We start from the raw sequence: 23,648 nt of genomic DNA on the forward strand, positions 1-23,648 counted from the left end.
CCATAGGGCAACGCACAATTGGCCCAGCGTCGTCAGGGTTAGGAGAGGGTTTGACCGGGGGGGCTTTACTTGCGGGCTCTAGCGACTCCTTGTGGTGGGACGGGTGCCTGCAGGCTGTCCTCGGTCATCAGGCGAACAGTGTTTCCTCGGACACATTGGTGCAGGTTAGCTGGCGGGTGTTAAGAAGCGCGGTTAGGCGGGTCATGTTTCGGAGGACGCATGACTCGAGCCCGTTGGGGAGTTGCAGCAATGAGACTGGATCACAATTGGATATCATGAAATTGGGGAGAACAGTATATACATGTGCAGTTGGTAAAACATGTAAATATTATTAAAGTGACCAGTGTTCCATGACTATGTACATAGGGCAGCAGTCTAACCAAGTGATAGCCGGCTAGTGCCTGTGACTAAAGTTCAGGATCAAATCAAAGTTTATTTGTCACGTGCGCCGAATACAGTGAAATACTTACTTACAAGCTCTAACCAATAGTGCGCAGGGAAAAAAAGTATGTTTTTGTGTGAAGGTAAGTAAAGAAATAAGACAACAGTAAAAAGACATTTGAATATAAGAGTAGCAAGGCTATATACAGACACCGGTTAGTCAGGCTTATTGAGGTAGTATGTACATGTGGGTGTGGTTAAAGTGACTATGCATATATGATGGCCAGAGAGTAGCAGTAGCATAAAAAAGAGGGGTTGGTGGGTGGTGGGACACAATGCAGATAGCCCGGTTAGCCAATGTGCGGGAGCACTGGTTGGTCGGGCCAATTGAGGTAGTATGTACATGAATGTATAGTTAAAGTGACTATGCAGATAAGATATACAGAAAGTAGCAGCAGCGTAAAAGAGGGGTTGGCAGTGATGCAACTGGTCAGGATGCTCTCGATGTTGCAGCTGTAGAACCTTTTGAGGATCTCAGGACCCATACCAAATCTTTTTAGTTTCCTGAGGGGGAATAAGCTTTGTCGTGCCCTCTTCATGACTGTCTTGGTGTGTTTGGACCATTCTAGTTTGTTGTTGATGTGGACACCAAGGAATTTGAAGCTCTCAACCTGCTCCACTACAGCCCCGTTGATGAGAATGGGGAAGTGCTCGGTGCTCCTTTTCCTGTTAGTCCACAATCATCTCCTTAGTCTTGGTTACGTTGAGGGATAGGTTGCTATTCTGGCACCACCCTGCCAGGTCTCTGATGTGAGTTATAGACGAGTCACTGGTGCTTCCTGCTTTAATTTTTGCTTGTAAGCAGGAATCAGGAGGATAGAGTTGTGGTCGGATTTACCAAATGGAGGGCGAGGGAGAGTTCTGTACGCATCTCTGTGTGTGGAGTACAGGTGATCTAGAATTTTTTTTCCTCTGGTTGCACATTTAACCTGTTGATAGAGATTTGCATTAAAGTGTTCATAGATGACCAGCAGGGTCAAATAATAATAATAATCACAGTGGTTGTCGAGGGTGCAACAGGTCAGCACCTCAGGAGTAAATGCCAGTTGGCATTTAATGCCAGTTCAATCTTAGTCCTGTATTGATGCTTTGTCTGTTGGATTCGTCTGAGGGCATAGCGAGATTTCTTATGAGCGTCCGAATTAGTGTTCTGCTCCTTGAAAACTGCACCCCTAACCTTTAGCTCAGTGCGGATGTTGCCTGTAATCCATGGCTTCTGTTTGGGAAATGTACGTACCGTCACTGTGGGGATGACGTTGTTGATGCACTTATTGATGAAGCCGGTGAATTAGGTGGATGAATCCCGGAACATATTCCAGTCTGTGCTAGCAAAACAGTCCTGTAGCTTAGCATCCACGTCATCTGACCACTTCCATATTGAGCGAGTCACTGGTAATTCCTGCTTTAGGGGGGTATAATTATGGTCAGATTTTACCAAATGGAGGGCGAGGCAGAGCTTTGTATGCGTCTCTGTGTGTGGAGTAGAGGCAGTATAGAGTTGTTTTTTATGCTGGTTGCACATTTGACATGCTGGTAGAAATTAGGTAAAACGGTTTTAAGTTTGCCTGCATTGAAGTCCCCGGCCACTAGGAGCGCCACTTCTGGATGAGCATTTTCTTGTTTTCTTATGGCCTTATACAGCTTGTAGAGTGCGGTCTTTGTGCCAGCATCGGTGGTGGTAAATAGACGGCTATGAATAATATAGATGATAACTCTCGGTTGATGGTGTGGTGTACAGCTTATCATGAGGTATTTTACCTCAGGCGAGCAATACCTCAAGACTTCTTTAATATTAGACATCGCGCACCAGCAGTTATTGACAAATAGGCACACACCCCCGCCTCTTGTCTTACCAGACGTAGCTGCTCTGTCCTGCCGATGCACGGAGAAGACAGCCAGGTCTTTATTATCCTTGTTGTCGTTCAGCCACGTCTCAGTGAAACATAAGATATTAATTTTTAATGTCCCGTTGGTAGGATAGTCTTAATCGCAGATCGTACAGTTTGTTTTCCAATGATTGCACGATGGCCAATAATACGGAGGGAAGTGGTGGTTTACCTACTCGTCAGCAAATTCTTACAAGGCTCCCCGCCCTCCTCCCCCTTTTCCTCCGTTTTTTTCTTCACGCTGATGACAGGGATTTGGGCCTTGTCTTGACAAAGCAGTGTATCCTTTTTGTCTGCCTTTTATTTTACATTTTTTAACCCTTATTTTACCAGGTAAGTTGACTGAGAACACATTCTCATTTACAGCAATGACCTGGGGAATAGTTACAGCGGAGAGGAGGAGGGATGAATGAACCAATTGTGAGCTGGGGATGATTAGGTGGCCATGATGGTATGAAGGCCAGATTGGGAATTTAGCCAGGACACCGGGGTTAACATCCCTACTCTTAAGATAAGTGCCATGGGATCTTTAGTGACCAAAGAGAGTCAGGACACCCTTTTAACGTCCCATCTGAAAGACGGCACCCTACACAGGGCAATGTCCCCAATCACTGCCCTGGGGCATTGGGATATTTTTTTAGACCAGAGGAAAGGGTGCCTCCTACTGGCCCTCCAACACCACTTCCAGCAGCATCTGTTCTCCCATCCAGGGACTGACCAGGACCAAACTCATTAACGAAAAAAATCTTTGTCCAGTTCGAGGTTAGTAATCACTGTTCTGATGTCCAGAAGCTCTTTTCGGTCCTAAGAGACGGTAGCACCAACATGATGTACAAAATGAGTTTCAAACAATGTGAAAAAACAAACAAAATAGCACAGTTGGTTAGGAGCCCGTAAAACGGCAGCCATCCTCTCCGGCGCCATTATCCCTGCTGTCTCCTGAAGTCCATGAACAGCTCTGTCGTTTTGTTGACGTTGAGGGAGAGGTTATTTTTCTGGCACCACTGCTCCACTGCCCTCACCTCCTCCCTCTAGGCTGTCTAGTCATCGTTGGTAATCAGGACTAACACTGTTGTGTCGATATCAGTCTTCAATATGGAAGAGATAGCTTCTCTCCATCTTTATGGTTGAATAACACACAATTGCATAATTAGGAAATTGTACTGCTTCCCACGATGCAAGATGGCATTGATTTACCCCAGCGAAGATGGGCTACAGTAATTTGCAGAGGTCTCCGTGCTATTCACTCCCTCTAATGAAAATGAACACAATTAGGTTAACATACGAACAGATGCCATTCAAAACACATGAGTGGGCCCGACAAGGGACATTCCCCCTCGCAACCCCACACAGCGTTTATTAATGTGTAATTGTCCGCCCCTTGATTGCGTGAGACAAGCATTCGCTGCAGGTGTGCCATTGGCTTCCAACGGCCATTGTTAGCTTGGTGCCGTTGCCAGAGACTGTAATTGTTTTCCTCAGCTCTTCTTTTCCTCCTCTCCGCCTCCTAAGAGGGGCCCCCATCAATATAATTTCTCATATCATGCAGCTGGCAGATTTGGGAGAGGTAGGGGGGTTTCTAATTCTTTGCGCAGCAAGTGTCGGGCACCATCCCATTGATGTGCGGGTGACAGAGGGATGCCCAGCGCCTCGCTAAGAGTCGCCTACTATCTGCCAGGGCGATTAATGGGGGGGGGGGGGGGGGGTCACTCCTCTGTGCTGTTCATTAGCTTTTAATTGGAGTCAACCACCCCCAGTGCTCTTTTAGCAGTGGGAGATGTGTGTGCTTTAGTTATTGTTATTGTGCTGTAGTGTCACATCATTCACCCATCTCCACCCTTATTTCATACATCTCTGGAATGATTGAGTAAGAGGGATTTAATCAGAACGAAAGCTCTACCTGTGTTTTGTCCTCTAGTTTTTATTGACATACCGACTTGCGCTACGGGGCCTAGTCATAAGAGGTGTGGATATTTCATTTATCAACCTCAATCTGTTTTTGCCTTTGGATATGCAAAACTTAAGGGGATGCACTATTATTGAGTTTCGAAGGGCTCAGGATGAGAAAGTTTGTCTTGGTCTTCCCAGACCTTTCCTACCCTCCGAGCAGGAAAGAGCCATTTGGGAGATTTGACCGGATTACTTTCCACTCCTCTCCAATATGTAAAGCTGTGGCTGGTAGGGAAATCCACAGCCCAAAGTACAGTATACTTTAAAAGCTCTATTAGCCAGATTGTTGGACGTGCTACCTGTCCCAGACCTGCTGTTTTCAACTCTCTAGAGACAGCAGGAGCAGTAGAGATACTCTTAATGATCGGCTATGAAAAGCCAACTGACATTTACTCCTGAGGTGTTGACGTGCTGCACCCTCGACAACTACTGTGATTATTATTATTTTACCATGCTGGTCATTTCTGAACATTTGAACATCTTTGCCATGTTCTGTTATAATCTCCACCCGGCACAGCCAGAAGAGGACTGGCCACCCCTCATAGCCTGGTTCCTCTCTAGGTTTCTTCCTAGGTTTTGGCCTTTCTAGGGAGTTTTTCCTAGCCACCGTGCTTCTACACCTGCATTGCTTGCTGTTTGGGGTTTTAGGCTGGGTTTCTGTACAGCACTTTGAGATATCAGCTGATGTAAGAAGGGCTTTATAAATACATTTGATTTGATTGTTCTGTTTTCCTCATTGACTTGAGTGAGGTTCTTATACTGCCCCCCACATGCTAGTTTGCCACTCCCACACCTCTCTTTTGGTTAAAGGATTAATTAGCCTGTTGCCTGCCTGCCTCTCCCCTCCCCTCCATATGTCTGTGTATGTCTGCTGTGTCATATCCACCTGAGCAAATTTTCATAGGTGTGTTTATACTCCGCTGTCTAAGGGGATAAAAACGAGACACCGGAGGTGAAAAACTCCACCTCTGGAGTTTTTAGCACTTAGCTTGACTAGGGAGGGATATTTTCTGTCTGTCAGGTAGTCCCAGTATTTTAATGCAGCCTCCGCTCCAAGAACTCTGGGACAATTCTTATTCTGCCCGGTATACAAGCCACAGTGACTCAACAGGGAAACTCACTCAGCTTCCTATATTTGAAGTCAATAAGCTTCCACTGCGTTTGATACAACATTACTGGAATAGCAGGTAGCGTGGAGTGCTGCTTTTTGTAAGGAAACCTTGCTTAATATTTGCTCCAGTCGAGCCTGTTTGGAGGGTGGCAAGCAGGGAAAGTATAGATCTTATTATCGCTGCCAAGTTTTTAATGAGCTATTGACACCGATGAACCCAAACATCTGCTGGGCCCTTGCAGTTCATTATGGGATAAATCCAATTAAGTAGCACCACCACCGAGCTCGAGTTTGTCAGCTCCCGACGTGTGTGAAACTCATCAGTGGCACAAGCCCAGTTAGTAAGGTTCCCGCCGCAAGATAGTCCCCCCTATTTGTCTGTTCAGCCATTATTTTTTTCAAGCCTCTGTTTATAGGAATGGAATATGTTCTTTGTTAGAAATAATACCAAAAAAATAATAGAAGATTAATGGAGTGTGTACAAATGCAGACCGCCTCAATGCCGGGTTGGTTTAATTCTGAAATTGTTCCATGCTGGAACAAAAGCAATGCGGGTCATTCCACGAAATGAGTCCCCTTTGGGTCGTGTAACTTTTGATTTCAGTGAACTTTTACATTCTGTCATGAAGAACACATGTTCAACTTAATAAAAAACATGTTTCCCAATTCAAGAGGTTAAGTTAAAAAAAAAGATATACTATAGTGAATTCCTATTAAGTTCCCTAAAAAGTAACAGGGTTGACCGAAACAGGGTTGACGATTTCATCTTAAATCAGCCATAAATCCCCTTGTGACAGAGGTACTGAAGCTTGTTGTGTGTAACGGGTGGGCAATTGAATGAAAGCTTCTTCTTTTTTTTTATGAAATTGTTAAAATAATTAAAATTCTCTCTATGGGTAACAGGTTTGACATGTTTGATTTTATTTATTTATTTAAGGAATAGTTTCACCAACAAGTAATTCAGTCCACATAAAAGGGTTGACCATAAAATGAGGGACAAAAAAATAAATAATCACATGAAAAAATGTATGATCTTCAAAAATGACTTTGTCAAAGCAACAAAATAACTAGGGCTTTACAATGATGGTTGGTTAAAATCTTCCTAAAAGTCACAGAGACTACTCAGAGGGACATGTCAAAATGCTGAAATTGGCAATTTAAGTCTTTATTCATATAAAAAATCTGACGTGTTGAATTTTCCATGTGGTCTAAAGGGCACTTCATTTAATATAACAGGCTTTTAAAATGCAATATTGGTGCACGATTTCTACTTAAAATATCAAAGGAACACAAAAGGGAACCATTTTGTGGACTTTCTTCCCCACACGTGTATCTATTTAATAAGGTGAAAAAGCCTTCTGGAGTCGAACAGAATACATTATAACAAAATATACTGAACAAAAAAATAAATGCAACATGCAACAATATATTTTTTTTACTGAGTTACAATTCATATCAGGAAATCAGTCAATTGAAATAAATGAATTAGGCCCTAATCTATGGATTTCACATGACTGGGAATACAGATATGCATCTGTTGGTGACAGATACCTTTAAAACAAAATGGGCCCCATCATCTTGTCACGGTATCTCTGTGCATTCAAATTGATAAAATACTATTGTGTTTGTTGTCCGGAGATTAAGCCTGCCCATAACATAACGCCACCGCCGCCACTCTTTTCACAACGTTGACATCAGCTAACCGCTCGCGCACACGATGCCGTCACGTGGTCTGCGGTTGTGAGGCAGGTTGGAGGCACTGCCAAATTCTCTAAAATTACTTTTGGTAGAGAAATTAACATTCAATTACCTGGCAACAGCTCTGGTGGACACTCCTGCAGTCAGCATACCAATTGCACGCTCCCTTAAAACTTGAGACGTCTGTGGCATTGTGGTGTTTGACAAAACTGTACATTTTAGAGTGTCCTTTTATTGTCCCCAGCACAAGGTGCACCTGTGTAATGATCATGCTGTTTAATCAGCTTCTTGATATGCCAGATCTGTCAGGTGGATGGATTATCTTGGCAAAGGAGAAATCCTCACTAACGTGGATGTAAACAAATTTGTGCACAACATTTGAGAGAAATAAGCTTTTGTGCATATGGACAATTTCTCCGATCTTTTATTTCAGCTCATGAAACATGGGACCAACACTTTACATGTTGCTTTTATATTTTTGTTCAGTGTACACTACCAGTCAAAAGTTTAAGAACCCCGACTCATTCAAGGGTTTTTCTTTATTTTTACAATTTTCTACATTGTAGAATAAAAGTGAAGACATCAAAACTATGAAATAACACATATGGAATCATGCAGTAACCAAAAAAGTGTTAAACAAATCAAAATGTATTTTATATTTGAGATTCTTCAAAGTAGCCACCCTTTGCCTTGATGACAGCTTTGCACAGGTAGTCACCTGGAATGCGTTTCAATTGACATGTGTGCCTTAAAAGTAAATTTGTGGAATTTCTTTCCTTAATGCATTTGAGCCAATCAGTTGTGTTGTGACAAGGTAGGGGGGTATACATAAGATAGCCCAATTTGGTAAAAGACCAAGTCCATATTATAGTAAGAAAAGCTCAAATAAGCAAAGAGAAACGACAGTTCATCATTACTTAAAGACATGAAGGTCTGTCAATCCGGAAAATGTCTAAATCTGAAATGTTCTTCAAGTGCAAAGTCGCAAAAACCATCAAGTGCTATGATGAAACTGGCGCTCATGAGGACCGCCAAAGAAATGTAATACCCAGAGTTACCTCTGCTGCAGAGGATAAGTTCATTAGAGTCACCAGCCTCAGAAATTGCAGCCCAAATAAATGCTTCACAGAGTTCAAGTAACAGACACATCTCAACATCAACTGTTCAGAGGAGGCTGCGTGAATCAGGCCTTCATGGTCTAATTTCTGCAAAGAAACCACTACTAAAGGACACCAATAAGAAGACTTGCTTGGGCCAAAAAACACGAGCAATGGACATTAGACCGGTGGAAATTTGTCCGTTGATCTGGAGTCCAAATTGGAGATTTTTGGTTCTAACCGCCATGTCTTTGTGAGACACGGTGTGGGTGAACGGATGATCTCCGCATGTGTATTTCCCAACGTAAAGCAGGGAGGAGATGTAGGGGTGCTTTGATGGTGACACTGTCTGTGATTTATTTATAATTCAATGCACACCTAACCAGCATCTGGTTTGGGTTTAGTGGGACTATCATTTGTTCTTCAACAGGACAATGACCAATACACTTCCAGGCTGTGTAAGAGATATTTGACCAAGAAGGTGAGTGATGGAATGCTCAACCCAATTGAGATGGTTTGGGATGAGTGAATGAAAAGCAGCCAACAAGTGCTCAGCATATGTGGGAGCTCCATCAAGACAGTTGGAAAAGCATTCCAGATGAAGCTTGCTGAGAGAATGCCAAGAGTGTGCAAAGCTGTCATCAAGGCAAACGGTGGCTATTTGAAGAATCTCAAAAATCAAATATATTTTCATTTGTTAAACACTACCTTGAATGAGTAGGTCTTCTAAAACATTTGACCGGTAGTGTATATTACAACTGTTCCTCTTTGTCTAATGTACTGAAGTAAAGTACAGTTTAAATATACCCCTTTACACAGAAGATGATCAACTATAGGCACTTCATCAATCTACTTTCTTCTTAACGCCAAGCTGATTTCTTCAGTCAGTGTAGAAACTCATCATGCCACTACTCCCCAAGCTCCCTCCTGTCTCACCTTTGGCAAAGATAATCAACATGGGTGCACTGTTCCGAAAAACGACGTGAAAGCAACTGCCCTGTCAAAGCACGCCTTATGAATCACAGGGAGTTTGGGACAGGTAACAACTAAGCTCTGACATCCCATGATCCATGAATGTACTTTATTGACAAGCCAAATATACAAATCTCTTTAAGTACCTCTCCCTTGGAGAAATATGCTGGCAAACTCGTCCACTTGTGCCCCCCTGGGGAGATGGAAAGTGCTACAGATATACCGACGGTATTCTGGGTGGGCTCCAGTAAAGGGAAGGTGACCCTTGTATACACCACAAGATGGCCGCCAACTTTGAGTGTTGTTGACGTGAAGAAACATTTGGAAGATGTATTGCTGCCCATTGTGATGTGATCCTCGTAGTAAAATTAAAGAATGTGTGTTTCAGTCTGGAAAAACTAAAGGGATATGGCACCAGTGAACCCAATTGGTTATGGTTAGAGTTATGGGTTGGCATGCCAGTCACATCTGTAAGTCACACCTGTTTTATTTACCCCAGCTTTTAGCTCTGGAAGGTCAATTGAAAATGTTTAATAGCCTTGGTTACATCCTAAATGAAACCCTCTTTTTTTATTTAGTGCACTACTTATGACAAGAGCCCTATGGGCCCTGGTCAAAATAGTGCACTATAATGGAAATAGGATGCCATTTGAGACACAGCCCTAGTCAACACCAAGTATGCTTAACATTTTGAGGTGAAGTCATAGCAGAGGTCCTTAGATTTCCCTCAAATCTCGTTTGACATCATTCATAAGCTATGAAAAGAGCCCACTGGCATATGCTCATTTCAGACACACAAGTTGCAGCTAGTATTACAAACTGTCAGTCAGAACCGAAAGCAATGAAAGTGATGGAGAAATGTAATCCTCCATTTCAGCAGATACAAGCACCATTTCTTAATTTCTTTACCTTCAAGCTTGAATCAAATGTATTTTGACAACAGGTGTAGACTAACAGTGCAATGCTTACTTATGGGCTCTTCCCAACAATGTAGAGAGAAAGAAAATAGAGAAATAGAAAAGTAAAACAAATAATAAAAGTAATAATAAATACACAATGAATAATGATAACTTGGCTATATACACAGGGTACCAGTACAGAGTTGATGTGCATGGGTACGAGGTAATTGAGGTAGATACTGTATGTACATATAACTAGGAATAAATTGACAGATAATGAATAGTAGCAGCAGCATATGTGATTAGTCAAAAAAGTTAGTGCAAAAAGGGTCAATACAGATAGTCTGGGTAACTATTTGGTTAACTAATTAACTATTTATCAGTCTTATGGCTTGGAGTAGAAGCTGTTCAGGGTCCTGTTGGTTTCAGACTTGGTGAATCGGTACCGCTTGACATGCGGTAGCAGAGAGAACAGTCTATGACTTGGGTGGCTGGGGTCTTTTAAGATTTTTAGGGCCTTCCTCTGACACCGCCTGATATAGTTGTGGGTGAACAGGGAATACAGGAGGGGACTAAGCACGCACCCCTGAGGGGCCCCCGTGTTGAAGGTCAGCGTGGTGGATGTGTTGTTGCCTACTCTCATCAACTGGGGCGGCCCATCAGGATGTCCAGGATCCAGTTGCAGAAGGAGGTATTCATTTCCAGGGTCCTTAGCTTAGTGATGAGCTTTGAGGGCACTATGGTGTTGAACGCTAAGCTTTAGTTAATGAACATCCTTATCACATCTGTGTTCCTCTTGTTCGGGTGGGAAAAGGCAGTGTGGAGTGCAATAGAGATGACGTCTTCTGTGGTTCTATTGGGGCGCTATGCGAATTGGAGTGGGTCCAGGGTGTCTGCGATGATGGTGTTTATGTGAGCCATGACCAGTCTTCCAAAGCATTTCATGGCTACAGATGTGAGTGCTACAGGGCAATAGTAATTTGACAGGTTACCTTGGCGTTCTTGGGCACAAGGACAATGGTGGTCTGCTGGAAACATGAAGTTATTACAGACTGGGTCAGAGAGAGGTTTAAAATGTCAGTGAAGATACTTGCAAGCTGGTCAACACATGCTTTGAGTAAGCGTCTTGGAAGTCCGTCTGGCCCTGCGGCCTTTTGAATGTTAACCTGTTTAAAGATTTTACTCACATCGGCTACGGAGAGCGTGATCACACAGTTGTCCAGAACAGCTGATGCTCTCATGCATGGTTCAGTGTTTCTTGCCTCGAAGCAAGCATAGAAGGCATTTAGCTGGCCTGGTAGGCTTGCGTCACTGGGATGCTTACGGCTGTGTTTCCCTTTGTAATCTGTGATATTTTGCAAGCCCTGCCACATCCAGCGAGCGTCAGAGCCAGTGTATTAGGATTCGATCATAGTCCTGTATTGATGCTTTGTCTGTCTGACAGTTCGTCAGAGGGCGTAGCAGGATTTCTTATAAGCATTATTTTCCTGCAGGGATGGGCAGCATTCATTTAATTTTATTGCCATGCATTATTGGCATTATTGGCGGCAGATAGCCTAGTGGTTAGAGCGTTGGGCCAATAACCGAAAGGTTGCTAGATCGGTAAAAATCTGTCGTTCTGCCCCTGAACAAGGCAGTTAACCCACTGTGCCTAGGCCGTAATTGTAAATAAGAATTTGTTCTTAACTGACTTGCCCAGTTAAATAAAGGTTAAAAAAAGCATCATTTCAAATATGATTTGCTTATCCTGTCAGTGATATTAAAAGGCTTGGTAAACACAGCATGTTTGAAGACAACGTTTAAGCTGTCACTGCCCACGCACGTCCGTCTCTCTGATGTGTCCCTCTCTGCCTGCCTGTCTTCCACATCTCATCATTAGTCTGTTGGAAAGTGTCTCTGGGCCCTCCTGCCGTGATGTTCTGATGGAACACAGACAACAAACAAAGAAGGGAGGGAGGTAGGAAGGGAGAATGTCTGCAAATTTCCCCCCACCTACACAGATGTTAACACAGTGGTATCTGTCTGGCTAGATAGGGACAGACCGGCAAACAGTTGTGGCGGCGGGCGCAAGTCACTGCTCACACCTTTCAGCACAACAGAAAATTCTCTCCTCTCTCTCTCTATTTCCCTCTTTCTCTCTCTCCCCCCTCATTTCATTAACCTGTTTGGTTGTTGTCTCTCTCATCGCTGGAAAAAGCTGCTCCAATCACTCGCTCTTTGCACTACTTTAACACTTCCCACTGTTTTTTGGTACACTCTCAGGCAATCTGAGCAGCATGCCGAGTGTCGAGCCTCTCTCCTGACTGAAAGCCTCAGCCCCAGGTTCTTATTAATGCAGCACCAGCACTCCGACTGAGAGAATGTCACTTTTGATGTCCCCCTACAGTTATTGGTGGGGGGTGAGCCGACTAATGAAGTAAAAGTAAAATGCCTTGAGCTGAAAGTCTGTGTGTCGAACGTCCCTCCCTCCCTTGGACATCACGTTGTGCAACTGTGTTTGTTTGTTTGTTGATGTCATGGGCGTTGGACATTGCATTTTCATCACTAATCGTGTCCATGTTTTTTTAAAGGATAGAGTTTGGGATTTCTAGTTTTTTTTCTGTTTGAACTTGTGATGGGGCTTTTTATTGATATAATGCCAGCTCTAGTGGATTATGCACTAGCCAAGCATTTTTCGAGAATGGTGAATTTACGTTATGGTATACGTATTTACAGTACCAGTCAAAGTTTGGACTCACCTACTCATTCAAAGGTTTTTCTTTATTTTTACTATTTTCTACGTTGTAGAATAATAGTGAAGACATCAAAACTATGAAATAACACATAAGTAGTAAGCAAAAAAGTGTTAAAAAAATCAAAATATATTTTATATTTGAGCTTCTTCAAAGTAGCCTCCCTTTGCCTTGACAGCTTTGCACACCCTTGGCATGCTCTCAACAAGCTTTCCTGAAATGCTTTTCCAACAGTCTTGGAAAATATGCATTTGTTGGCTGCTTTTCCTTCACTCTGCAGTCCAACTCATCTCAAACCGTCTCAATTGGGTTGAGGTGGGTGATTGTGGAGGCCAGGTCATCTGATGCAGCACTCCATCACTCTCCTTCTTGGTCAAATAGCCCTTACACAGCCTGGAGGTGTGTTGGGTCATTGTCCTGTTGAAAAACAATTGATCGTGTCTATTACTTGAACTCTGTGAAGCATTTATTTGGGCTGATATTTCTGAGGCTGGTATTTCTAATGAACTTATCCTCTGCAGCAGTGTTAACTCTGGGTCTTCCTTTCCAGTGGTGGTCCTCATGAGAGCCAGTTTCATCATAGTGCTTGATGGTTTTTGCGACTGACCATAATGTCTTAAAGTAATGATGGACTGTCGTTTCGCTTTGCTTATTTGAGCTGTTCTTGCCATAATATGGTATTTTACCAAATCTTCTGTATATCACCCCTACCTTGTCACAACACAACTGATTGTGTCAAACTCATTAAAAGGAAATAAATCCCACAAATTAACTCTTAACAAGGCACACCTGTTAATTTAAATGCATTCCAGGTGACTATCTCACGAGGCTGGTTGAGAGAGTGCCAAGAGTGTGCAAAGCTGTCATCAAGTCAAAGGGTGGCTACTTTAAAGAATCTCAAATATAAAATATATTTAGATTTGCTAAGCACTTTTTTTTATTACTACATGATTCCATATGTGTTATTATAGTTTTGATGTCTTCACTATTATTCTACAATGTTGAAAATTGTAAAAATAAAGAAAAACCCTTGAATGAGTAGGTGTGTCCAAACTTTTGACTGGTATTGTACATGGTAATTACTTGTCCAATAGGGGCAATGTGATTGCCTGTTAACATACTGTAGCCTCGCAATGAGGAAGGGCTAAACCGTGAGTTACGGCTTCTTAACTACTTGGAATGAATACCTAAACTTAATTAATGTTTTACATAACTTGGTTTATGACAGGCTTAGAGGCACACAAATACACTATCACTGGTATCAATAATGTCCTCATCACAATTGCCTTATTTCACTGCAGACCTAGGTCCAAATACTATTTTAAATAATTTCTAATACTTTATCTGTGCTTGATTATGCTGGCCTGACTTCATGCCAATACAACAGTCTCAAAGCTCAACCCTGCCAATCTGGCACAAACGCTCAAAGTATTTGAAATATTTCAAAGTGGTATTTTACCCCAGGTCTGTTTCGTTGTGTATTTTGTTTTCATGGTTTACTCATTAGTTTCTGTGTCTGTCATGTATTTGTTTTCTTCATCCAGATGCCCCCACCACTACCCCTATACCCACTACAGCTACCACCACAATTCCCACCACCACCACCACCATCTCTCTCCCTGAAGCCACTGCAGGTACAGTATAACCTCCCACCACCTCCCTGTGTTTGTGTGTGCGTGTGCTGGTTGTGCGTGCATTGTTTGTGTGCATATGCGTTACCCACCACACCACAAACACCACCACTTACAACATCCACACTGCGAGTGTGTGTGTGTGTATGTAAGCATGTTTATTCTACAGATATCATTACCACCACCCTCTACTCATGGTAATGTATGACCTGACAACCCCTAGTGTGTGAGGAAAATAGAAATATTTGCTGTCTGCCAGTCCTGATAAGATTGAGACGTATTGTTATGTTTTTATTGTTGATCTCTGGAAGTTTGCAACCAAATCCTGGGCTGGTAGATACCATGCATTCTCTACCAAGTCTGATTAAAAAATAGAGCATGTCTTGGTCTGGTACATAATAATGTCAGAAGTCTAACCCCGAAAATGGACATGATTTAGAAAATATGAGCAAATATGACAAATGCAGACATAATGGTGTTATCAGAATCTCAGGCCTTGGGCACAGACATACGCTCCTGGCTCAGCACATCCCAACATTCCAAACAGGTGTCAGTCATGAATAGACCAAGGCAAAAACAGGCCTAATCAGTCAGGATTCTTTTTCCAAACAATTTCCATAAAATTGAGACTGAGATCTAAAAAATAATAGTGGACATACAGTTGAAGTCGGAAGTTTACATACACCTTAGCCAAATACATTTAACCTCTCTGCGCACAGATCCCTTTAGCGGGATCATTTTCCTAAACAATCGCTGAATTGCAGGGCGCCAAATTCAAAAATATTACTAAAAATATTTATAATCATGGAATCACAAGTGAAATATACCAAAACACAGCTTAGCTTGTTGTTAATCCACCTATCATGTCAGATTTAGAAAATATGCTTTACAGCGAAAGCAATCAAAGCTTTTGTGAGTGTATTAATCAATGCTAGAACAGCTAGCCCCAAATTAGCATGGTCACGAAAGTCAGAAAAGCAATAAAATAAATGGCTTACGTTTGATAATCTTCGGATGTTTGCACTCACGAGATTCCCAGTTACACAATAAATGTTATTTTTGTTCGATAAATATTAGTTTTATAACAGAAAAACGCCATTTGGGTTGCGCGTTATGTTCAGAAAACCACAGCCTCGTTCCGTTCGACGAAAATTCCAAAAAGTATTGTAGAAACATATCAAATGTTTTTATAATCAATCCTCAGGTTGTTTTTAACATACATAATCGATAATATTTCAACCGGACCGTAACCTATTCAATAAGAGAGAGAAAGAAAATATTGAGCTACCCCTCTCGCGCGCAGGAACTAATCAAGGGACACCTGACTAGTTTTGAAAAATCTTTTTCAAAATAAAAGCCTGAAACTGTCTAAAGCCTGGTCCACGGCCTAAGGAAGCCATTTGAAAAGGAATCTGGTTGTTACCCCTTTAAATGGAAGAGGGACGGGCAATGAAACACAGATTTAAAAAAAAAAAAAAAAAAAAAAAAACATTAAAAATAAAAAAAATCACATCCGGGTTAGATTTCCTCAGGTTTTCGCCTGCAAAATCAGTTTTGTTATACTCACAGACAATATTTTGACAGTTTTGGAAACTTTGGAGTGTTTTCTATCCTAATCTGTAAATTATATGCATATTCTACGATCTGGGCCTGAGAAATAGTCTGTTTACCTTGGGAACGTTGTTTAAAAAAATATAAAAAATCTGACCCCTAGCATCAAGAAGTTAAACTCAGTTTTTCACAATTCCTGACATTTAATCATAGTAAAAATTCCCTGTTTTATGTCAGTTTGGATCACTTTATTTTAAGAATGTGAAATGTCAGAATAATAGTAGAGAGAATGATTTATTTCAGGTTTTATTTCTTTCATCACATTCCCAGTGGGTCAGAAGTTTACATACACTCAATTAGTATTTGGTAGCATTGCCTTTAAATTGTTTAACTTGGGTCAAACGTTTCAGGTAGCCTTCCACAAGCTTTTCACAATAACTTGGGTGAATTTTGTCCCATTCCTCCTGACAGAGCGGGTGTAACTGAGTCAGGTTTGTAGGCCTCCTTGCTCGCACACTCTTTTTCAGTTCTGCCCACAAATTTTCTATAGGATTGAGGTCAGGGCTTTGTGATGGCCACTCCAATACCTTGACTTTGTTGTCCTTAAGCCATTTTGCCACAACTTTGGAAGTATGCTTGGGGTCATTGTCCGTTTGGAAGACCCATTTGCGACCAAGCTTTAACTTCCTGACTGATGTCTTGAGATGTTGCTTCAATATATCCATATCATTTTTCACCCTCATGATGCCATTTATTTTGTGAAGTGCACCAGTCCCTCTTGCAGCAAAGCACCCCCACAACATGATGCTGCCACCCCGTGCTTCACGGTTGGGATGGTGTTCTTCGGCTTGCAACCCTCCCCCTTTTTCCTCCAAACATAACGATGGTCATTATGGCCTAAAAGTTATATTTTTGTTTCCTCAGACCAGAGGACATTTCTCCAAAAAGTATGATCTTGGTCCCCATGTGCAGTTGCAAACTGTAGTCTGTCTTTTTTATGGCGGTTTTTGGAGCAGTGGCTTCTTCCTTGCTGAGCGGCCTTTCAGGTTATGTCGATATAGGACTCGTTTTACTGTGGGTATAGATACTTTTGTACCCATTTCCTCCAGCATCTTCACAAGGTCCGTTGATGTTGTTCTGGGATTGATTTGCACTTTTCGCACCAAAGTACATGCATCTCTAGGAGACAGAATACGTCTCCTTCCTGAGCGGTATGACGGCTGCGGGGTCCCATGGTGTTTATACTTGTGTACTATTGTTTGTACAGATGAACGTGGTACCTTCAGACGTTTGGAAATTGCTCCCAAGGATGAACCAGACTTGTGGAGGTCTACAATTTTTTTCTGAGGTCTTGGCTGATTTCTTTTGATTTTCCCATGATGTCAAGCAAAGAGGCACTGAGTTTGAATGTAGGCCTTGAAATACATCCACAGGTACACCTCCAATTGACTCAAATTATGTCAATTAGCCTATCAGAAGCTTCTAAAGCCATGACATAATTTTCTGGAATTTTCCAAGCTGTTTAAAGGCACAGTCATCTTAGTGTATGTAAACTTCTGACCCACTGGAATTGTGATACAGTAAATTATAAATGAAATTATCTGTCTGTAAATTGTTGGAAAAATGACTTCTGTCATGCACAAAGTAGATAACCGACTTGCCAAAACTATAGTTTGTTAACAAGAAATTTGTGGAGTGGTTGAAAAACAAGTTTTAATGACTCCAACCTAAGTGTACAGTATGTAAACTTCCGACTTCAACTGTATATAGCATCCACATTTACATCAAAGTGACAGGATCAGGGTAATTAACACTAGAAAAGCCTGGCTTCTTGGGGACCCCCCTTCAAGCCAAAACAAGTAATTTTGACTCCAATATTCTAACAGTCTAATAATTTATTAAAATTTTATTTCACCTTTATTTAACCAGGTAGGCTAGTTGAGAACAAGTTCTCATTTGCAACTGCGACCTGGCCAAGATAAGGTAAAGCAGTTCGACACATACAACAACACAGAGTTACACATGGAATAAACAAACATACAATCAATAATACAGTAGAAAAATCTACATACAGCATGTGCAAATGAGGTAGGATAAGAGAGGTAAGGCAATAAATAGGCAATGGTGGCAAAGTAATTACAATATAGCAATTAAACACTGGAATGGTAGGATGTGCAGAGGATGAATGTGCAAGTTGAGATACTGGGGTGCAAAGGAGCAAGATAATAAATAAATAAATACAGTATGGGGATGCGGTAGATTGGGTGGGCTATTCAGATGGGCTATGTACAGGTGCAGTGATATGTGAGCTGCTCTGACAGCTGGTGCTTAAAGCTAGTGAGGGAGGTAAGAGTCTCCAGCTTCAGAGATTAATAAACACATTTCATATACAGTATGCTATCGTAAAACAAATATTTTGGTTGTGTTTATGAAGGTCTTGAGTAACAGAATACAAAAATAATTCAAAGAACACAATAGCTTTTTAATTCGTTAATGTTAATATAGGCTATCTGTTTCCATGTGCTCAAGTGTGGAGCACATGGAACAGTGGTTATTCTTGGAAAAAGTTACATTTTGAAATAGAGCTCATCTCTTCAATTTGGTAGTATTTTAATTGTTTTGGAAACCTCAGACTCTGCTCTTTCTGATACTATACTGTATATAAATAAAAACGTCTTACCTTCATGTGACTTAAACAAGTAACTTCTTGGAAATTACGTGTCCTCTTAACTTATTATCAAAATTCTAAAAGCATACGTGTGTTAAATATACTTATTTTGGAAAGTTCAAGGACGGAAGGGGGCATGACTTTAAAAATGGCAGAGATATTTACATTTGTAATTCATATTAAGAAAAATAGTGTTAAAACACAAACTCAGATCTCAACGATCAGACATACAAACGAACAGACTGTCTGGCTGCCATCTTGGATTATATTTTTGTGTTCCTACTGGAGAGGCTAGGCTCAGGGTCCCTCCCACTGCAACTCGAGGCTGTCATTGGCACTCCTCAGAGCTGCCCGCTTGCGCCCATCACAATTCTCTCTAAAATGTTCACCCGCTTTCTCTCTCCCTCTCTCTTTCTCCCTTTCTCTCCCTCTCACCATCTCCCTCTCCCTTCTCCCCCTCTCTCTCCTCTCTCTCTCGTTGCTCCCACAATCTTATCATGATCTGGGGCTGTATCCCGTCCTGTCTGACTCCTTTGTGTTTCCTAAGGGGTGACAATGACGCCCTATTTTCAAACGCTCAGACAAGAAAGCTGGGACTGGGACAGGCGGACGACTTCCTTCTCTTCCATTCACATTCATATATTGTAGCGCCATAGACTCTTCTTTTCTCTAGTGAGGTGCGTCTCACTTCGACCAGAAAAGTTCAGGTCCCTTGCCACTCCTCAAAATATATTTGCCTTATGCAAAAGCGATATGCAAAAAGTTAACTGTCTCCTTGCGCTGTCGCGAGAATGCATTCACAATGACCTCGACAGTTAGCGGTAAAGTGATATGTTAAAGTTCAGATCGGTGCTCGACTAAACTTTTGTTAGCCTTTGGAGCCGGCGTTGTAAATGCTGAGCACTGATGTTATCATTGCATGGAGTCACTCGTTTGATCCTATTTCCTGTTAAGGCTATTATACAGAAAGGAGTTAGATTGATACATGTAGCTCTGATCTCTCCCCTGCCTTTCTTGTATCATCTTGTACCTGATGCAATGAACAGGCAATAGATTTTATTTTTCTGTTGCAACTCATGCTACCTTAGCTCACCAGTTACTGCAGATTCAATGTTTCTCCTTACTACTGCATAGGCTTACTTTTAAGCCCCCCAAACAAAACAGACTTGAATTGTTTTTTGTCTTGGAGAAACACTGACAAGATACCAATGGGTCCTCTAGATCTGGGACCGCATGTACTTACCTAGTGCTGATCTAGGATTAGTTTTGCCTTTGAGGTAAACATGAATAAGACTACATGGACAGGGGGACCTGATCCTAGATCAGCACTTCTACTGTGAGACGCTTTTTGACAACGAGCCCTAGTATTTGCAGGCTGCCAGTTGATCTATAAATGATGTTGAAACATTCTGTTAAGTGAGTAATGGACATGGATGTGACCTGTCACTTTCGCCAACTGTTTTCCTTTCTCACTCCAATCGCCAATATGTGCATGACAAGACGATGATGTCACAAATCATTAGTCAACTCTATTATTAGGTCAATACGACATCTCGGTTGCCATACTATTGTGGACTAACTATAACCATTTGATTGTATTAGATTTTCAACTTAGTGCCACATAAAGCCATCTGCAACGGTTAGTAAATGCACGATTCTCTCTCCATAATGACACTCATTGTCAGAAACAGTTGCTAAAGGCCATTTTTGGCATTGCAATTTCAAATCTCCTGATTGTGCTTAAACAAAACAACACTTTACAACTGGTGTTTGAGCAGAGCAGCCTTGAACTAGAAATCCAATCAAAGTCTCTGACAGACCTTTCTCCGCACGGTTGGAACAAATCTAGACTGGGAAAAAACAGGCATTGTGCTCGATGATGCCATCTGATTGGATTAAGTGAAAGACCAAAGACCTAATGACGATGCTGATTAGTTACACCTTCTACTCACACCAAACAAGTGGGTGTGTCTAAGTAGGATGTTACCTGCTTTGTCAGACTCATGTAATCTAGTATCGCAATAAAATAATATGAGGTATTTTATTGTTCAACCGGTGGATACTTTGAAGAATCTAAAATCTGAAATAAATTTTGCTTTGTTTAACACTTTTTTGGTTACTAGATGATTCCATAATTTTGATGTCTTCACTATTATTCTACAATGTAGAAAATAGTAAAAATAAAGAAAAACCATTGAATGAGTAGGCGTATCCAAACTTTTGACTGGTACTGTATGTCACTAGTAGTAAACGTATATAATGGGGAATTGATTAAAAGAGTAGTTCAAGACATATCAAAAGGGAGGATGAATGCAATTGAAAGAACCTTAATTTATCATATTTTCTACTGTTTTTATTTGTCTGCTTTATGTATACTGAACAAAAATATAAACACAACATGTAAGTGTTGGTCCCATGTTTCATGAGCTGAAATAAAAAATCCCTGACATTTTCCATACGCACAAAAAGCTTGTTTCGCTCAAATTTTATGTACAAATTTGTTTACACCCCAGTTAGTGAGCATTTCACCTCTGCCAAGATTATCCATCCACCTGACAGGTGTGGCATATCAAGAAGCTGATTAAACAGCATGATCATTACACAGGTGCATCTTGTGCTGAGGACAATAAAAGGCCACTTTAAAATGTGCAGTTTTGTCACGCAATACAATGCCACAGATGTCTTAAGTTTTGAGGAAGCTTGTAATTGGCATGCTGACTGCAGGAGTGTCCACCAGAGCTGTTGCCAGAGAATTGAATGTTAATTTCTCTACCATATGCCGCCTCCAACGTTGTTTTAGAGAATTTGGCAGTACGCCCAACCGGCCTCACAACCACAGACCACGTGTAACCACGCCAGCCCAGGATCTTCACATTCAGCTTCATCACCTGCGGGATTGTCTGAGACCAGCCACCCGGACAGCGGATGAAACTGAGGGGTATTTCTGTCTGTAATAAAGCCCTTTTGAGGGAAAAACTCATTCTGATTGGGAGGGCCTATTCATGGGAGGGCCTATGCCCTCCCATGCCCAACAATGGCTGTGTTCTTCTGCCCATTTATGTAAAATCCATAGATTAGGGCCTAATTCATTTATTTCAATTGACTGATTTCCTTACATGAACTGTAACTGGAAATTGTTGCAAGCTGCGATAATATTTTTGTTCAGTGTTAGTTTCTAACGGAGTTTTACATTTCTGTCACATATGGAACCACTGTCATCAAGTGCGCTGTTTAGAATAGAGTTTTCCCGCGAATTACATTTTGGCAAGTGTTTGAAAATGAGGAGTTGCATATTCTGTTAAGATGAATTACCATAATCTAAATGTGATTTGACCACAGTGGATGGACGCCCTAATGGATTATGCTCCCAAAAGATGTTTATTAAATGGCCAGTGAATTCAAATCCTGGTCCAGTTGTCCAGTGACACATTTTCTTAACGGAAACCCTGACACACACATACACCAATGAGTTGGAAGCAATGGGTCAGCCGCAGTACAGCATTCCTGCACGATTATAGACGTTAATTATAGACGTTAATGCACTGAACATTTACTGAGAATGAAGTTTACTTATGCAGGAACGCAGTGACAAACTTAACTTGCACATGCTGTAGACATATTGCACTGTAAATAATGATGACACATTGTTCCTATGTTGTTGCACTTAATAAAGTGGACCTCAACATGGCAGACTCGTCATTATTAGAAAGATAAACCCCATTTACGGGTATCTTTCCCAGGCCGTCTTTTTGCTTTTAGCTTTTAACATTATTCCTGTGTATTTAGATGTGAGGGAACAGTCTCTTATGGACGTTATGCGCTCTGCCGGCTGATTATATTTCTCCACAAGCGCAGATGCGTATAGATCAGAGGCAGTAGCGGCAAGCAAATCTATCAAAGCCTCCGCGGGGTAGATGCCACTTAGAAATGTAATACATTTTTGATAAACTGGCTATAAGGAGACTGGAATGGGGGTATGCTGCACTTTTATAAAAATCTATTATAGCCTCAACTCAAGACTAAGGCACTCAGTGGCTTCAGGAGGTGACATTTAGATATTACTAAATTGCCATTTACACAGCAAATAAATGGCTATATGGAAGGAACTTGCTCACCTCCATCCGCACGAGGGACAGATGTCATTAATAAAAAATAAAAAAAATGCCCTCTAAACACAGCTCCGAAATGTATGTTTATCGATATTTAGGCTTTTTTTTTTTTTGCTTTTAAAAAGCTTTTACAAATGTGATTAAAGGCCAAAGCTCGCTCTCGTTCTATCTATACGTCTCCATTTTTACCCTCTCCCATCTACTTTATCCCTCCCTTTATCTCACATTCTTTTTGGTCCTATTCCCAAAGCATTCTTCCTACCAAATCTTTCCTTCAGCTTCCCTTATTCTTGCCCTCCCTCTTTGTATTGTTTCCCTCCATTTCTTCTCTTCCCTTATTCGTTCCCTCCATCTCCTTCTCTATCTTTATGTCAGTCAGAAAGGCAAAGCAAGAGCTTTTCCGCTTGACATGCAGTGTTTTGTGCTGGCCCTGTCCTAAGGGCAGGCCGTTGTCCTTTTGGTAGTCAGGGGCAACAGTAGTTATTGTCATCTCTAATGTCATCTCTAATGCGGACCCACTCCTGTTTGGAAAAGTCCACAGATACCAAGACACTCAGTCATCTAGAACACTCCCTACCTCTATCTTTCCTGCTCTCTCTTCATACACCTCTCTAACATTCTCTCTGGCTCCCTCTCGCTCCTACTCTCCCCTCTCTTTCTCCATCCCTTGCTCTCCTTCCCACCCTCCCCTTACTTCTTCGCTCCCTTTCTCTCTCAGCTTAAATACAGTATATGACTAATGATGTACCAAAACGAGACGTCAGAGAATTACAGTCAGCTCAACCCAGCAACGTAAATAGACACTCGTAAAGCAGCGTTTGGGAGACAGAAAAAGCCATTAATAAAATGTACCCCCACTAATAAAACGGAAATGAATTAGGAGACCGAGGTGCCACCGCCTGT

General features: G+C 41.6%; 1 protein-coding gene across 5 annotated transcripts in view; it reads left to right on the forward strand.

Annotated features, from left to right (window-relative positions):
- LOC129868440 (cell adhesion molecule 1-like) overlaps window positions 1-23,648 on the forward strand; it is a 542,438-nt gene that overhangs the window by 453,788 nt on the left and 65,002 nt on the right. For 3 of the 5 annotated variants that reach the window (XM_055942416.1, XM_055942417.1, XM_055942420.1), the window contains one exon: window positions 14,331-14,420. The exons of the other annotated variants lie outside the window; for them this stretch is intronic. In XM_055942416.1, the coding sequence (XP_055798391.1) occupies window positions 14,331-14,420 (90 nt within the window). The remainder of the gene's footprint in view (window positions 1-14,330; window positions 14,421-23,648) is intronic. 5 annotated transcript variants of the gene reach the window in all.

Source organism: Salvelinus fontinalis, chromosome 13, assembly GCF_029448725.1.
Source record: "Salvelinus fontinalis isolate EN_2023a chromosome 13, ASM2944872v1, whole genome shotgun sequence".
In the NCBI taxonomy this organism is placed as follows: domain Eukaryota; kingdom Metazoa; phylum Chordata; class Actinopteri; order Salmoniformes; family Salmonidae; genus Salvelinus; species Salvelinus fontinalis.